This window comes from Lactuca serriola, chromosome 1, assembly GCF_051521515.1.
Source record: "Lactuca serriola cultivar US96UC23 chromosome 1, Lser_US96UC23_V15, whole genome shotgun sequence".
NCBI lineage: Eukaryota > Viridiplantae > Streptophyta > Magnoliopsida > Asterales > Asteraceae > Lactuca > Lactuca serriola.
In genome coordinates, this window is record NC_136408.1 from 102,057,039 (window position 1) to 102,076,330 (window position 19,292).

The window sequence follows — 19,292 nt, forward strand, 5'->3', positions numbered from 1 at the left end:
TCATGCTTGTTCTGAGAGTGCTCAAGAAGTTTGGACAGAGTTATTTGAAACTTATCATAAAACTGATGGGTCTGTCATTTTTAATGTACATCAGAAAATTAACTCTTTTTGTTCAGGTCAATTTGTCTTTGTCAGATTACTTTAATAAATTGGATTCTTATTGGAAAGAATTTGATGGCTTAACTAATATAACTGATTGCACATGTGAAGCCTCTGGTAGTTATAATAGTCATTGAAAATTAATGAAGCTTATACAGTTTTTAAGTGGCTTAGATGAGTCCTACAATCAAGTTAAGAGTCACATTTTATTAATGGATCCTCTTCAATCTGTTAAAACTGCCTTCTCTCTGGTGTCTCGGGAAGAGTCTAATAAAAAACATGGGTCAAGTCTATTAACTTCAAATAGTAAGAACACTTCTTCAGCATTTGTTTCTAAGTTTGTTGATTAAAAGAAAACTAAATCTAAGGGCCCAGTTCCTCAATGTAGGAAATGTGGTTTAAAGGGCCATTCTATAGAAAAATGTTTTAAAATAATTGGATATCCCAAAGATTATAAACCAAGGATTGAGTTTAATAATTAGTCAAAAGGTTTTTCTAGTAATAGTTGTTATGATCTTAAATCTGGTTTAAAATCCGAGTCTTCTAGTTCTTCTGATTGTCATTATCTAACAAGTGAACGGTATGCTAAGTTTCTTAGTCTCATTGGTGAAAATAAACAAGGATTCGATGAGTCGTCTGTTAATGCCAATATGGCAGGTATTTCATGCAATTCTTTTTTAAATTCCAATCTTTCAAAATGGGTTGTTGACTCAGGAGCTAGTCAGCACATGATTACTTCTGAGTCATTACTTCATGATTCAATTGATGTTTCAAAATTAAATGATTCTTTGATAACTTTTGGTTTTAAACAGATTCTTAATGATTATTCTATATTTATTAAAAGTATTAGAAATTCAGTGGTTATTTTGTTAGTATATGCTGATGATATTATAATTACTGGAAATAGTGAATTTGAAGTTAATAATGTAAAAGATTTTCTTAAAACCCAGTTTCTTATAAAAGATTTAGGAAAACTGAAATATTTTTTAGGTATTGAAGTTGTAGAAGTTCCTAATGGGGTCTGTTTGTCTCAAAGAAAATATTGTTTGGAGTTGCTTCATGAATTTGGAATGTTGGGATGTAAACCTGTGAGGACTCCTCTTGAGTTAAATAGTGTTATTAGTGATCATAATAGTGTTTTGCTTGAAAATGTTACAGAATTTCAGAAACTTATTGGAAAGCTTATCTATTTGACTATTACCAGACCAGATATTGCTTATTCTGTTCAGGTATTAAGTCAACATATGCATAAGCCTAACAAGTGTCACTTGCAAATTTCTTTGAGATTGTTAAGATATCTTAAACATAATACAAGAATGGGTGTTTCATATGTTAAGTCTGGGTCTGATTCTCTTCTTCTGAGGGGTTTTTCAGTTGCAGATTGGGCTAAGAGGTTGTTTTCTTGGAAATCTGTTAGTGGTTATGTTGTTTATTTTGGTAGTTCTCCAATCTCATGGAGAAGTGAAAAACAGTCTACAATTTCTCGGTCTTCAAATGAATATGAATACAGAGCTCTTGGAACACTTTCGTGTGAGTTAATATGGGTTTTGAAAGTATTGTGTGATATAGGATTAAAAAAATATGATTCCTGTGAATATTTTTTGTGATAATGAATCAACAATTAAAATTGCTCTTAATCCTATTTTTCATGATAAGACAAAGCATTTTGAAATAGATGTTCATTTTATAAGAGAAAAAATTTCAAAAGGTGTTATAAAATTGGTTAAGAATAGTTTTGCTAATCAGGTTGCTGATATTTTAACTAAATCTCTTTCTTCATATCAACATGATATTTTGTGTAAAAAGTTGTGTTTATTTGATTCTTTTTCAGTTTAATTGTGTTTCTAAATATGATGTTTTTTTCAAAATGGTTACTTTGAGAGGGGGTGTTAAAATTAATAAGATATATATATATATATATATATATATATATATATATATATATATATATATATATATATATTGTGTCAAACTAACATTTTGAAGTTAAGGGTGTATATTGTTTAGTTGTTTGTTTTGAAGGGTGCAAGTTGTAAGTTGTTGTTTCTCAGATGGGTTTGTACGCGGATCTCTTTGGGTTATTCTTGACCCGACTATATATTGAGTTATCTCCTGTTGCAGCCTCATTCTTTTACGTGTAGATATTTTTCACAAAGCTTAGTTTCCTCTCTTGTACACACAGTTCTTAATAGTTCGGGTTTTCTGTATTGACCGTTCTTGTTGATGTTCTTTCAGAAATATTTGTAGATTAGGATGTGTGATTCATTATGAGAGTAGTGTAGGCTTGTTGAAGTGAGATTTTCAATGTAAGTTGATGAAAACCTTCTGACTCTTAATCTTCTAATGATATAAAGGTTGATGATCTTGGGAAATAATAGGGATGGAAATTACACCCGACCCCGTGGGGAACCCGGTTGACCCGCCCCAATCGGGGATAGGTATTCCCTGCCAAAACGATTACCGGGTACGGGGCCGAGGATCCTTATTATGCTAAAACCGGGGATGGGGCTGGGGCCGGGTATAACAATCCACAACCCACCCCACCCCTGTTTTGAATATATATATATATATATATATATATATATATATATATATATATATATATATATATATATATATATATATATATATATATCATTTATTGAATTTGAATTAAATACACTAAAATGAATTGATCTATATTAGACCATTAGAGATAGAGTCTATATACCAAATTATGTTCTCAATTCCAAAATTAGAATGGTCTCAAATGAACCTGAACATATATATATATATATATATATATATATATATATATATATATATATATATATATAGCTAGGTTCAAATGTTTTTAGCAACTATTGTGTTCCTAAATGCACCAATCAGAAAATTGCAAATAATAAAATAATTAATTAAATAAAAAAAAGGGTATTTTCGGTTTTTTGCACTAGCAATTAATGAGATCATTTAAATAAATCCCTACAATCAAGGGTACAAAACAAATACCTAATATATTTCTTTTACAAACGTGGACATCAATTTTTTCCCTTTATTATCTCTTCTCCCTCTATTTCTCTAATCCTACCTTTGGATCTTCATAACCCTAACCAAATTGCCGACCATCCCATTGCTGCCGTTCACACACACCATCATTCCGACGAAGAAAAGTTTGCATCTATCTTCATTATTGATTTAGGTAAAACAAAATGTTCCTCAATTATTTCTATTGGTGACCAAAATTTTGACTCTTATATGTTTTTAATCAATTCCAGACAATGATTTCAAACCCATTTCATGATACATCTTTTGTTCTTCTCACGTGATATGAAAATTATCATAATTGATTTTTTTCTACCATTTTCAATCAAAACCGAAGCCACATAACCATTTATGCTTTTTTTTCTTCAATCGTATGGAAACCGAACATAGGAGGTATACCCTCCTGTGTAACTCATTTGATGTTGATGGTTCTGAATTGGTTTTTTTTTTCATTCATGATTCATAAAAAATGTTGTGATTTAGGAGCACCCTTAAAGTGTTTGATGAAACGCCAAAGAGAAATATGACAGTCTCAGATTGTATTCATGGTTAGTGATGGAATCACCGGTTAATAAGGAGATGCTGGTAAGTTTACATTTGATCTTTGATTAAGTTTTTTGAGTTGGGTTTTTGTAATTTTTTTTTTTTCAGAAATTACCATTCTTTGATGGCAAAGAACTTGTAGCTGGAAGTATTGATGATTCAATCTATGTTTATGATGTTAAAGCAAACATATATCCTGATCATAGATTTGATGTTGAAGCAAACTGACTTTTCCTTATGTTTATGATGTTGAAGCAAACAGACATATGGGTTGATCATAGCTTTGACCTTGTTTAACTTTTTATAATATTTCCATTCTGAAAGAATAGTTTATTATATAAGAATATTATTGCTTTATTCTGATAGAATTTGTAGTTAATTAATTATATGTTTAATGTGCAGTTGGTACAAGTGTATCACTATAAAGTATTTGGCAATGAATTTGTGATAGAAATGGCTTGAAGAATGGCTTGAAGACCTGATGGAAAAGGCTCCTTGTATAAAATCATTCTCATGCAATACAATTCTGACAGAATGTTAATGTCACAAAATGTCAATGTCATAGAATGCTAGCATATTTTGAATTGGCTTAGAGGTCAAACATACACAAGACATCTAGAATGTTGTTATTTTTTAAAAATTATATTTGTTATTCTTTCAGAATGTTTGTTATAATTCAATGAATCACAATCGTACAATGTAATTATTTGATATATTATTAGTTCAAGCATCGATTTTGTGTATTCTTTCAGAATATATTTACTAGTTTATGGTTGACATTCTATCATTCTGACAGAATAAAATCGAAAAATATGGTTACTACTTTATGGTTAAAATTCTATCATTCTGACAGAATAAAAATCGGATTTTGAATTTTAAATTAATTTAAAATATTTAGATTTTTAAAAATAAAGGAATTAATTATCCCTAAAAATCCGAAAATTTCCTTTTTTAATATAGGTTAATTGACTAGAATGCCCTTATGCTCAAATTTGTGTGATTATATGGTACATGTTATCCTATTCTACTATCATAGACCCTCGGATCATAACCTTTAATTATATTCCATCCAATGGTCCAGATCTGTGCATTCTGACACACAATAGTTACTAAAAACAAAATAACCTAACCCTATATATATATATATATATATATATATATATATATATATATATATATATATATATATATAGGGCTAGGTTATTTTGTTCCTTACATTTATTGTGTGCTAGAATGCACCAATAGTAATCGAGTAAATTAGATAATAATTTAATTAAATAAACATAGATAATAAATGATTTCCATAATTATATGTATATTAAATTTTATCCATAATTATAATTCGCTTTTTATGGAAACTAATTAAATCCGTCATTAATGTCAACAATAACATTCTTTCAGAATGAATTCGCATCTAGGTTTTTATATATGAGTTCGTATTTTGTTTCAGGACTCACTCACTTAAAATACAATAAATTTGCATGGAATATAAATAACGATAATGTATTCTACTAGAATACACTCTCATTCTGCTGGAATACACTCTCATTCTTCTAGATATGAATTCATTCTGAAAGAATATTATTGTTAACATTAATGATGAATTTAATTAGTTTCCATAAAAATGAGTTAGAAGTATGGATAGCATTTAATATACATATAATTAATACTAAATTCCTATTGGTGCATTCTAGCACACAATAGATGTGAAAAACATTTGAACCTACCTACCTATATATATATATATATATATATATATATATATATATATATATATATATCAAAGAAAAATTATTAAATTAATCGACATACACTTTTTGTACTTAGGAATATTACAGCCTTTTTTATATTACTTCCCTTAACGGTCTCAGTTCCTACGTTCCATTATTTGCGATTCATGTGCTTCATTGCTCCAATTTCTGGCCGAGTTATTTGTGATTTATGTCCTTAACTTTTGCATAATAACCAATATGCTATGAAATTCTTATAAATTTCTTTTTATATAACAAGAATGGGCTTGAATTGGTTCCATAACAAGAAATAGAGAATGTTAAGACAATTGCCATTTACTATCATATGATTCTGGTTTGTATATATGTTTGTTTAATTGAGCTCTGTTCTTAGTAGTCATAGCTTTGATGCATTATTGTTGCTGCAGGTGTAGGATTTGATTGGAGCTATTGATAAAATTTCCATCATTTACGGTTTAGGATAATTTATTCTTTAAAATTTAAGAGGCCTCATTTGCAAAGTGATTTATGTAATAAGGAGGAGGAGCCATCTGTCTGTTAATACTTTGTAATTCCTTCTTCTTAGGGTTCAAACTTCCCAACTTCAAGAACCTGACTCGGACATATTAGCATAAGGTACATATTTTACATACCTTTTAATAATTCTTTTGAGGGTTCCAAATTCCATCTCTGTCTTTTATTACAAATACATAGTAGTTGCTTGAGTGCCATTGTTAAACCATATGGTGCTCTGTTTCTTTTTTCCATCCATTCTGAATTAAGTGTAAACTTAATAACCTTATATGGCAAATTTGTTTGTTAAACCATATGGTGCTCAGTTTCTCTTTTCTCTCACAATACAAAGGGTCCTGTGGAATATTTTTATATATACTCAATCTGTTTGTGTAATTGCACAAGTGGCTATTGAAATGTTTGATATACAAACAGATTGATATGTGCACAATTTGTTTGTATAAATGGCACGCTAACAAAAATTTTCTTCCATCAAAACAGTTTAATTGTCTACTCTAGTTAGGTACGGTTATGATTCTCTAATGAGACCAACCATCATCGTTATATATTAGTCAACATGGGAAAACCATAGGAATTTTGTGAGATCTCTTTTCACAAAAAAAATCACTTCTAAGAGTGTTCTCACTGATCCAGGAGGGCAGATGGATGTTGTAATTTGAATACAGAAGAATTAATGTAACAATTTTTTAATCATTAACAATTCTTCAAAACAAAAATAACAAGGTACATCATCATTTGGGGCCGCTACAGACATAAATTTGATTGTGATGCAACCATTTATAAATTTGAATTCTTTGAAGGTGTATATTAATAAATTTCTGCTCCAGAAATATTAATCAAACGTTTGTATGCGATGAATGTGAGCCCCTCAAAGTATGGATATATTAAGTATGTACAAACGTAATTCAGGCAAGAAAGACACAAGGTATTGATAAGCCTTCCAAGCTATGAGCATAAAGAGTATAAATGGGTGTTGAGACCCCACAAACCGAGGCTCTGTGTGGTTTTAGTGTTGTGTTCCAGCCTCCCTTTGAAGCTTTTCGGTACAATTCCTTCCACATTTTCCATGATCCTTCTAATATATCCGTGGAGCATACCCGTACATTTTGATGATGCGATCTCCAAGCATCCACTGCAAGATTATAACTCTTGCTTTCTTACATCCTAGACCAATTAAAAATTTCAATGATAGCATATTGGTTGTGTGCCTTTTATTCATGTGACAAAAAGAAAGGTTTGGGTGTCAAAGAGGATACCTCAGGTGTGACAAATCATGTCTGAATTCCTTTTTGATAAAGCTCTAAAGGGTACTAGATCTTCATTATGAAAAAAAGTACTTGGTTAATTATCATTCACATACATGCTCTTCGATAAAGTAGTTGTAGCTAGGTCTCTCAACGAGTTGTGTTTTGATCTAGATTCGATATATATATATATATATATATATATATATATATATATATATATATATATATATATATATATATACTGAGAGAGAGAAAGGTTCTTTTGAGAACCAAAAAATTTGTGAGAACTTGCGAACTCATAATCATCTCATCATTTTTTTTGTCTTTTTTGTATGATTGCTGATGAGCACAATCAGCAATCATATGTACTGCTGATGAGCACAATCAACAGTCATATGGACTGCTGATTGTGCTCATCAGCAGTCTATATGACTGTAGATTGTGCATACATGCAAATTTCGAAAATAAATAAAAAATTTGTCAAATCTTTTTTTAAGCCTAGATATTTCTTAGACGCACCATTTTGAAAATATTGATGTCTTTTAGTGTTGAAAAATGATGAACTAATTATGTGTTCGCAAGTTCACATGTTTTTTTTGGTTCACACAATAACTCAGCCCTATAGGGTTAGGTTTATACGAGACCATCATATTCTGTGAGACATGAGGACGCAATCCCAACCATTCGTTTTGGAGATAAAAAAAATTAACGCGAAATAAATGAAAATTTTCGAAAAAAATTTTAAATATTATTTTCGTCATTGATATTATCAAAAAGATAAATAAATAAACAAAATTACCGTTTTTTTACAAAATGTACGTGAAATATTCTAATAAAATATTATACTGTACATATTCAAATCGATATGTTAGATTATTCTAGTAGAATATTAAACTATGAATATTAAAAAATTCTAATAAAATGTTAGAATATTCTAACAAATCTAATAATTATAATAGAATATTAGAATATTTTAACATATCTACCAATTTTAGTAAAATATTAAAATATTTTGACATTCTAAAAATTCGATTTAATTATTTACAGTTTAATATTCTATTAGGGTACTTCACGTATATTTTGACAAAAACAGTAACTTTTATTATATATATATATATATATATATATATATATATATATATATATATATATATATATATATTATTTTGGATATATTAAATAACAAAAATAATATCTAAAAAAAGAATTTTCAGATTTTTTACTTTTATTTTGCATTTTTAAATCTTTTTATATTTTTTTTATCTTCAAGATGAGTGTCTAAGATCGCATTCACCTATCTCACAAAATTAACATGGTCTTAAATGAATCCCTATATATATATATATATATATATATATATATATATATATATATATATGTGTGTGTGTGTGTGTGTGTGTGTGTGTGTGTGAAAACTTGATCGATTGACCCAACAAATTAATCGACCGATTTAGACGTATTAATACTTGGGTCAATCCATTGTCCATTTGGTTGGATACATTTAAAAAGTTCAAAATAATTTTTTAATTTATAAAAGAAACTCTTGATATAGAGGTCAATAAAATCTATGAAAGCACCACAAACACTGTTAGAATGATATGTACTTGTATAGCAGATGTGGGATCCAAATTGTCTAGTAAAAGATGCATGGCAAGGCAACAAAATACGCCATTTCTCTAGGGTGTATTCTCCTGTTGTTGTTTGAAATCCAGTGAGATCTCCACCAATGATGTGATTCCATGACTTGTAATAGCCCAACACATCTTCTTCATCTCCATCATCATACACAAAACTCACCCCACACTCCTTTGTAACATGATTTGGCCAATCTAGAATAGTAATAGTAACCTGGTCACCGGCTTCCATCTCATTCATCCCAAACATCCAATGGCTTAAAAATATTACACACTCTTCACATACAATGACTTTATTATCCCAATGACGGTACATCCAGGTACGATTCTTCGTTATATTACTAATGACAGTCTCCGGAATATGAATAGAGTGGGATCGAGAATTCAGAAGTTCATGCATCCGCACTCAACAGACATTCAATCCTCTGAGGTTGTTAAGAGATGAGGGGACGGTAAATGATATGGATGGCCCCTTGCTTCTACGCATAATCCCATGTGGCATTTTTTTTCCCAAATAAATTCAGCTGAATATTCCAAATTCATAATACATCTACAAAACACAAGCTTAATTCATGAGCATAAATTATATTCACACAAATATATATAGTTAGCTACGGAAAACCTGAATCAGAAATTCCTCTATTCCCATGCCCTTTTTCTTTTGGATGAACATCTTATTCCAGCCCAATCTGTGTAATACATTCTCCTCTACATCTTCCATTGGTTGTATTTTGATCATGCCTTGAATTTCAAATGATGAAACTACCGGTTCCCATGGTACTACGAGTTCACTGAGTGGGCCCATTCCTGGATCAAATAAAACTTTTTGTAGTGAAGAGCCATCAGAGAGGAATAATTGCGTTAGCGTATGTGGAGGATGCTCGACTGACGTCAGCATTTTACAGTTTCTCATAGTAAGTATCTCAAGCCTAGGAAGACTTCTCACACAGTTGGGTAGAGATTTTATAGGATTGTCATCTAAAGATAATTCCTTTAACATTGATAGCTCACTGAAGTCCATGGGAAAGGATTTGGTGGACAAATTATTATTTGCAAGTGACACACTTACTAAAGAGCTCGGTAAAGAAATATCAAAGAACTTTAAATCATTTGGTATAGCTTCCAGACCAGTAGAAGAAGAGGCTTTTTTATTAGCTTTGAGCATTCGAGGTTCACCGAGATCACAACCATCTAGCAATAGTGTTTTAGTCTTCTTTAACATGCCTATGATTCCTGGAAGTTTTTTAAGCTTGTTGCAGTAGCTCAGATCAACAAGGACAAGTTCAACACATTGCCCAATTGATTCGGAAACCTCAAGCAAACCAATGCAACTTCGAATTATTAAACTCTCAAGTGCAGGAAGCCTGTCAAAGCCACCCAGCTTCGTGAGCCGATCACAGAAACTTAGATTAAGAAACTTCAGTGATCCAAGCAAGCTTTTGTCTTTTGACAACGATCCAAACAACTTCTGAAACAAAGAAACGTTAGAACAATAATGAAATTCATCATATCAACATGGAATAATAATAAAGGGAGATAAGTTACCTTGAGCCTATTATGAGGTCGTTGTGAAAACCGATAACAAACATCAAATGATTTAATCTTGCTATATGACATGTCCAGCGAAACAAGATTATCCATCAGTAAGTTTGAAGGTATAGACTCCAAAGGAAACCCATGCATACACAACCATCTAAGTTTTTCTGGAAACTTCTTGTAAGACCCTTTTATTTTCACATAATTGAGTTGTAGTAGCATCAAATTATCCATGTTACTCAGTGCATCTGTTTTGAACTCAATTGATCCACATAACTTATCTTTCTCAAGCATTCTCATGTCAAAGGTGAAGCCTAGAACATTTTCTGTACCCTAAGAAGAAAGGCAATGCAAAAGAATTAAAAAATGTCATCACCATTTATACATATAAAAAAAACCTTTGAACAAGTATACATGGCCTCTTACCTTTTTTCGTTTCAACACTTCGAATGACTCTTCATGACACCATAATCGACTTCGCTTCCATGGCTTGATTGGTGATTCTTCACGTACTATGGTTTTTCCCATCTCTTGGAGCAACTAATGCATCATTAAGTCGTTATTCCCTCCAATACTAAGAAGACATCTGTCAATGAGATTCGTGAATGCAACACTTGTGTTTATATTACATGTCTTTAATATTGCTTCAGTAACATCTCTATCTGTTCCAACAAAAAAACAAGCAATATGCTTAAACAAGTCCTTATCATTTTCGGATGGCAAAGAGTCGAAGCTTAGTCTTAAGACATTATTTCCAGGGGTACCGTTCTCTTTCTTTAGCGTTTCTATGAGCCCCTCCCAATAAGCTACGTCACGGTTATGCAGAGACTCGCCCAAAAGTTTAAGAGCCAATGGATGCCCTTCACAACAATTCACAAGCTTCTCTAACACCTCTTCATAGAAAGCCTTGGGGTCATTAGACATGAACGCGTGAAAGCACAAGAGTTGTCGTGATTCAGTCTCATACAAGCCTTTAAGCAAATGGTTTGCATGCTTGGGTTTAACCTCTGTTTTGAAAAGTGCGCAACTCTTTATCAACCATTCGTTCTTTGTTGTTATGAGAATTTTGCTCCCTGCATGAAAACCTTTACTTCCAATTAATGCATTCAACTGGTCGAGGCTATCAATATCATCAAGAATGAGAAACACCTTTTTACTAGCCAATGCATTCTCTATCATTGAGGTGTATAGAGAAACATCACGAACTTGAAAAGAACTTGGTTTTATAATGTCATCACATAGTTTCTTTTGTAAATCAAGCAACCCGTCGAATTTTTCACAACTCCTACTGATATCTCCAATGAAGCTGCTTCTGTTGAATTCATGGGAATGTAAGACATAGACAAATTTGGCTAAAGACGTCTTCCCGATCCCACCCATACCCAAAATAGTAAGAACGTCTGCTGTGTGTGAGGATTCATCTTTCAACCATGAGGTGACAGAATTAATGGAATCGTCCCTCCCAAAAAGTTGTGGCAGAGGAATCCTTGAGTATATACGTAATCTACGGTAGACATCCTTGACAATTTTTTCAATAAACTCCATCTCTGGCCTGAAATTTGAGTTTAATAAGAACCACAAACAATAAAACTAAAATACCATATTTGGAGATTTACTCTATCGAAAGATCTAAAGCAAATTTATATCATATTAAGCTAATCTGTTTGGTTATGTTTTTCACATCATAGTTATGACATATCTGCACTTCTAACCATATATGCATCTAATATATAAGGTCATAATTTTAGTGTAAAATAAGACCAGATCCATAAATTTAATACATGATATCTCTAGTGGGCCAGCAAATTTCATTATGTTTCTAGAGTTCCATTAAACTAAAATCTTGATGTGGTTTTGCATGAATCCAAACACCATGCCAGGTTATACTATGATCAATGGTATGATTTACAGTTAGTATGAATTACAATAGAATGGTTGACTTATTCCCTGAGGCTGCTGAGGACATTTTTGCGGTTATGTTTTTGTTTTGTGTATTTAAATCAGGGGCATTCTTTTTTGAGGTGTTTGTCTTCGTGGTGTGTATAATTTCCTTCTATGTAAAATTATATATGGTTGACAATGCTTAGCAGATTTTGGTTACCCTATAGATCAAAATGAAAGACTTGGAAGTCATACAAAGAAGTGGGGTGTTCTGCATCTGCAGTGTCTTTGGCTTGCACTCTACTACACATACATAAAACATTGCTATTCTGAGCTACTGTTTGGTATAGTTGGTACCGAACGAAGATCTATACAAGCTGAGGAGATCCGCTTTTTAAAGTGAAGCTCAATATGGTTAGAAGTTCTTCTGGATTTCAAAATTTTATTCCCTGAGGCTAATGCTGACATCATTTATGCATTTTAGTGAACTGAAGTTTGGATTCGGGAGTCTTGGAGCTTACAGGAAAAGGGTTGCAAGATTATCATTAAAATGGAAGTGAATTATCTAGGTATAATATTCTAATAGAAGATATTTAGTAAGGGATACTAAACTGGTGCAGAGTCCCATTTGTCTCTCCGCAGTCCTCAAATATAGGATTATGAGGATAGTACAATAGAAAGTTACTGCTCTGTTTCAATTGTATTATGTGCCTCCTTTCTATCGAATTATGCCCAAAATTTCCAAAAAAAATGCTTCATATTGTAAATGAAATTTTTTAGTTCATCAATGCTTTCTTTTTTAGAATTTTTTTCCGCATACAGGTATTGTGAGTTTCAGTTATTGACGTTTCACAAACATACAAAAAATACTTGCTTTTGGGTATACATAGGACATCTCCAACCCAACAAAAAATCCAATATTCTGCACCACTTCTCTCCAACGCAACATCATTTTGTTGTAAACCAATACTATAACATCAAATTTGGAGCTATATTATTCCTTTACATCAGAGTGGTATCAAACTTTCATGTGACAATTTTGGGCCCTCAAATTTTTGGTTTATATATTTATGGTTTTTTAGAGGGTATTTGGGATTTCATTTTGAAGTTAAAAATGACTTTTATCTAAAAGGACTTATTGACTTATTAATTTGGGAAAATGAGATTTTAAAAAAGTGTTTTGATTAGATTTTTAGTGACAAAAGTAAATAAGTTAAAAAGTGTTTGGTTAACTTATTGACTTTTGTTTGTTTTTTATTTTAATAAGTCATAAGTCATTCTAAAACATCACAAATTGTATCTTCTTCAAAACCCTTTTCAAATATTAAACCAAAAGTTGTTTTAAAAGTCTTTATTAAATATCCAAACATTTTTTTTTTAACTTACGGACTTTTCAAAAAGTCAATAAGTTAAAAAATAGTTTTTAGATGAAATCTCAAACACCCTCTTAACTGACTTGTTATATTTTAGATGCAATAATTATTAGTTACATTTGTATTAGTTGATCATAAATATAAAATTTAATCTTTATGTTCAAAAGTTGCTTCAAATTTGTTACTTTTTATAAAATTAAATATTTTGAGATAATAAATTTGTGATAATCATTATGTTTTGAATTTATTTAACAATTTAAATACTTTATGATAATATATCTTATAAATCTTTTATAACGAAAAACATGTAATACAAATTTGTAAAAAGCTAAAAAATTGAGAGGTTACTCTTTTGACAATCTACCTATATCTACTCTAATAAATAGATCTTTTGCCACATTTCACACTTTCATTTATTTTGTCACATGTCATTTTATAGTTATTTTAAATTACATTTTATAAATTTTCTATCTTATTAAATTCTATATAACATTTATATATAATAACTACAATAAATATAATAATAAATATATATCAATTTCATTAACTGATTTACCTTTTAATTTCTAAAATTTTAAATTAAAGTCTCATTACTTTTCTTTGTTTATTTATTTAAATTATATGTTGAAATCTAACAGAGAAAAAAAAAACACTTGAATTTTAATAACTCAATATTTTTCTCATTTTTCTTATAAATTTAAAATTTTCTCAAATATATAGTCATTCATATTTATTTTTTTTAAATAAACCAATGTAATATATGAGTTTCAAAATAAGTTAAAAAAAAGGGAAAATGACTCTTGAGGGTAATTAACTTTTGCATTTGTACTCATTTAGTCTCCTTCCTTTTTTTGTATTCAATATACCATTAAACTTATTATTTGTGTTTACCATAACCCTTTTGACCGGCTTTTTTGACCTGTGATAGCCGATCAAAGGGTTATGGTGAACATAAACAACAAGTTCGATGGTATATTGAGTACAAAAAAAAGGAAAGGGACCAAATGAGAACAACTCAACAGTTGGTTACCCTCCTGAGTCATTTTCCCCGAAAAGTTAAATGAAATTAAAGTTGCAAAATTATCAAAGACTGCAACCTTTATTGGCTATAACTTATATGAAGAGCGTTTCAGAGGGGTAACTTCGTTAAAACATGGTCTATGCTATGCTTATTGTGGTTAGCTGATGTGTGTAAAACCAACTAGTTTTAATCCTACTAACTTAGACACAAAATAAACACACGAAAGGCAGTGTACCTATCGATTAGTAATATAGTTCAAGCAAGTAGGGTATCGAACACAGGGAACGGTAAACAATTAAAATAAATGCTAATATTATCTAAATAAAACAAATAACAAAAAGGGGGTTTTCTCTAGTTTTACAAGACTAGAAACTTAATTAGAATAACCAACACACAAATTAACTAACTAGCAACTAAAACAATTAATTACCAACTAAATTCAATAGTAAAGATGACTTCTGTTTAGGTACAACTCATTTGTTCCCATGGATGATTTTAATGTATCGGATTAATTCTTCATTGGCTACCGATTAAGATAATTAGGTTCATGTTTGCTATTCCTAATTCTTAGAAAACAAATTAACTCAAGCAATGACCAGTTGTCTAAATTAACGGGTTTCCTAGATTATTGATTCGGGTTAAGTAAGACTTGTAATGGTTAATTAAATTGACCCTTCAATTAACCTATTGCTGATGTTCATCAAACAATCTCACACATTAACTTACCTATCTTCTAGTTAATTCTAGTTTCACATTCGTTATTCCTAGACATACAACTATGTGGTCACAATAAATCATATGAAATTAATAACTAAGAGATGTTCATACAACTTAATTACTAATTTATTAACAGAAGAATAGTTATTGTCAACACATAAGGTTCTTTAACAAGCTTAACTAAACATAATTAGCAATTAAAATTAATCCTACTCAAATAATCAATCCATGTTCACAAAATTGTCTACCCTAACAGAAGAATAAGTTTTTAGCTCATGATTGCAGTAAACATAAAATCAAAAACGAAATCAAAGTATGTAAACATGATTCAAATCAAAAAGTTACTTAGAATAAACCAAAATTGTCTTGATTCTCTTCCCAATTGAATGTAGGGTTGATTCTTCAGTTCCTTACGACCTAGCAGCACTTCCAATCGTTTCTCAGCCTCCTAGGGTTTCTCTCCATGCTAGGGTATCGATCTGAAAGTTCCTTTATATAGATTTTCACAAAACAGAGGCTACTCGATGAGTCCAGTGACCTACTCGGCGAGTCCGTCACTTAAAACCCGTGTACGGCAAGTCAGCGCGTCTAGAATCGCGAAAGTTCGATACAACTCGCCGAGTAATCGACCCTACCCGCCGAGTACGTTTGGAATCAGCATTTTCTCAAAACACGAAAGTCGTCTGAAATTGTGTCTAGTTTTCAGAACATTTTGAATCTCGTCAATCGGAGTTACGGTTTATGAGATATGGCCAAAACACTGACGAGGGGTCAAACTGTCCAGCAACGTCCTTCTTTCTTCAAAATCCAAGATCCAAGCGTCCAATCGCCAATTCCACTTCATTTTCCTTTCGAGCATGTCTTTGTTGCTGAAAATGAAATATTTAAGCTAATTAAGCACCTTTTGTTCATTAAATGAGACAAAAACAACATAAAGTATTAAGATAATGCATGAATTTTATAACTAAATATGCCCATATCATTAGCTGTCAACACCTCTCTTCAAAAGGATATGATTGTGTATGAGAGGTATATTTATCAGCATAAACGTTTACCTCAAGGTATATTATGGTGATGTGTCTGCAAAAGCAGCATGATATTGTACATATTGATGTTGTATATCATTCCATGAATTCGATCTCAAAGCTAAGTAAACTTAAAAATCAAAGCACTTGTGATTTCACTCGTTTGTAGACTTGTCTAGAATCCATGATACGATAAATCATTCGATTGGAAATGTAAATGCAGTCATGAAATGCGCCTGCTTAATCAAGATTCCCCTAATAAATATTCAAGTGCATTACAAAGTTGTACATGTATGAATAGTGTTCTTTCGTGGGTTATGTTTTAAAGATATAGAAGCAAGAATAAATCTCATAAAGTCATTAATATCAGTAGGAGATGACGTGTGACTCAGGAGGGTAATCAACTATTGAGTTTGTTCTTATTTGGTCTCTTTCCTTTTTTTGTACTCAATATATCATCGAACTTGTTGTTTGTGTTCACCATAACCATTTGACCGGCTATCGCAGGTCAAAAGCCGGTCAAAAGGGTTATAGTGAACACAAACAACAAGTTCGATGGTATATTGAATACAAAAAAAGGAAAGGGACCAAATAAGTACAAACGCAAAAGTTAATTACCCTTAAGAGTCATTTTCCCTAAAAAAATTATGGATATTAATTTATACTGTGGTTGGAATGACCCAATAAAAAAGCATTAAAAAAGATTTATTTACTATTTTTATTTAATTTTGATTTTCTTTAATTAAATCTATTTTGAAAAAGAAAAAAGAAACATAAAATAAAGACAAAACTTCAAAAATGATCCCTGTGGTTTTCGAAAATATCAAGTTTAGTCCCTAAGTTCAAAAAACCTCACGGATCGTCCCTGTGGTTTCAAAACTTTTAACAAATGGTCATTTTCGTTAACTCCATTAGCTTTTGGCCGTTAAGTGAAGGGCATTTTCGGTCATTTCACTACTACAGGGACCATTTATGAAGTTTTGCCTTATTTAAAAAAAAGAAAAATATATATAATTATTTAATATAAAGGGGACCCACCCACCCATCTCTCTCTCTCTCTCTCTCTCTCTCTCTCCACCCTAAAAGTCCATTTATTCTTTCATTCCTTCACCATCTTTAGTGGCTTCTTCCCCAAAAATTATGTCAACAAACACATGTAAAATCAACAAAATTGAATAAACCCATAAAAATCTGCAATGAAATAAAAAAACTAGATGAACAATTGTTCCTCCTAAAGCTCATTGACTTAAGCAAGAATCACAGATGGAATATCAACCATCGCTACTCCAAATTTTTGTGGTTTGTGAAGAAAATCAAAACTCCACATCTAAATTGATGATGAAGAAGGAACCGCAGGTCTGCATCTGATTTCTGATTTCTGAGGACTACAAATGACTGCATCTAATTTTTTCCATCTTGATCTGAACTAGTTGTTCATATGTCGGAAAACACATTTGGAGCTCATCGGAACCAATATGTACTTAGGTGTTCATCTTCTCTGCAATACCAGAATTCTATTTCTTTGTTCTATTCTTATATCCAGCATCCAATCTTTACAATGACTTTTTATAACCATTTTATTTTATTTTAAGTGATTATATTGAAATGGGTGTTCATGATTTCAATGTTTCTCTTCATATTTACTTGATGTTTGTTTTATGTGTTCCAATCAACATCCGTTGCTTCAATCTATGGATGGGTTTCTTTACTTTTTCTTAATTTGGTGGCTTGATTTAGGATCAGGGAGGTTGACGCGCCTTACAACAGGTGCGTATCATTTGGGTATCACCTGGGTTTTTATTGCTTTAATCTAGGTTCCATCAAGCTTGTAGGCGGAGGTGGATCTGGTCTTCTTCTTTGTTTGGAGTTGGATCTAGCATCGATGTTGTATCACAAGAGAGGAGGACTAGTTGGTAATTGCTTCAAGAAAGAAAACATGAAACACACACCAGCAGACACATAGTTACACACATCCCTACCCATGTTATTTATTTCTTGTTTACCACGAAAATCGGTTTTTTTTCTCTGGTGCGATAGCCTTATGCTTTTTGATTATCATTGATCATTCAATATAATCCTGAATTTGGTTAGCCGGTGAGATACGTACGAGAGGGAAATAGTAGTGGGTGGATATTTGATTTTGTTGTGATGTTCGTGAGACGGAGAAGAAAACGAGAGAGAGAGAGAGAGAGAGAGTGTGTGTGTGTGTGAGAGAGAGAGAAGTGGGTGGCCCCCTTTATATTAAATAATTATATATATTTTTCTTTTTTTTAAATAAGGCAAAACTTCATAAATGGTCCCTGTAGTAGTGAAATGACCGAAATGTCCTTCACTTAACGGCCAAAAGCTAACGGAGTTAACAAAAAGGACCATTTGTTAAAAGTTTTGAAACCACAAGGATGATCCGTGGGGTATAAATTTTAGATAAATAATAAATAAATCAAAGTAAGTCAAAGGTAGAAAATGTAATAGTTTTAAAGAGAAAGGTGTTGGTTGTTCAAACATTTAAATTATATTGACCACTCAATATATATATATATATATATATATATATATATATATATATATATATATATATATATATATATAGAGAGAGAGAGAGAGAGAGAGAGAGGGAGTTGTCAATAAAAATAAGCAAATAAATCCTACACTCCAATGATATTTACTTATTTTGACCATTTAAGTAAATAGTGTGGGATTTTAAACACACCCAATAAAAAGTCAAAACAACCTACACAAAACCATTGATAGTAAATTCAATTAAAATAGGCATCATTTATTCCTACCCCTTTTATACTTATCACTATCCTTAATGATTATTTTTTAATAATTAGGTTATCATGACATATCTCTTACTAGTTAATTAATATTATTTTTAATAATTAAGTTATAATTACATACTTTTACTAGCATATTTATAATTGATTATTC

At 31.1% G+C, this 19,292-nt stretch overlaps 2 protein-coding genes across 2 annotated transcripts; both read right to left on the minus strand.

Moving 5' to 3' along the window:
- Positions 1 to 9,247: 9,247 nt before the first annotated feature.
- LOC145070274 (TMV resistance protein N-like) lies at positions 9,248 to 12,035 on the minus strand. Its single transcript, XM_079017211.1, has 3 exons — positions 10,771 to 12,035; positions 10,354 to 10,677; positions 9,248 to 10,276 (listed from the first exon to the last, which is right to left on the minus strand). The coding sequence occupies exons 1-3, from the start codon at positions 10,870 to 10,872 to the stop codon at positions 9,416 to 9,418; spliced, it is 1,287 nt and encodes a 428-aa protein (XP_078873337.1). The 5' UTR covers positions 10,873 to 12,035; the 3' UTR covers positions 9,248 to 9,415.
- On the minus strand, positions 10,885 to 11,724 carry LOC145059584 (disease resistance protein RUN1-like). The gene has a single exon (XM_079007416.1). The coding sequence runs from the start codon at positions 11,722 to 11,724 to the stop codon at positions 10,885 to 10,887; it is 840 nt and encodes a 279-aa protein (XP_078863542.1).
- Positions 12,036 to 19,292: the final 7,257 nt, after the last annotated feature.

Coding starts and splice junctions, on each gene's coding strand:
- LOC145059584 (XM_079007416.1), bottom strand. CDS start 11,724: ATGGGTGGGATCGGGAAGACGTCTTTAGCCAAATTTGTCTATGTCTTA.
- LOC145070274 (XM_079017211.1), bottom strand. CDS start 10,872: ATGGGAAAAACCATAGTACGTGAAGAATCACCAATCAAGCCATGGAAG. Junction 10,678..10,770: donor AAGTGTTGAAACGAAAAAAG/GTAAGAGGCCAT, acceptor CTTTCTTCTTAG/GGTACAGAAAATGTTCTAGG. Junction 10,277..10,353: donor GACCTCATAATAGGCTCAAG/GTAACTTATCTC, acceptor TCTTTGTTTCAG/AAGTTGTTTGGATCGTTGTC.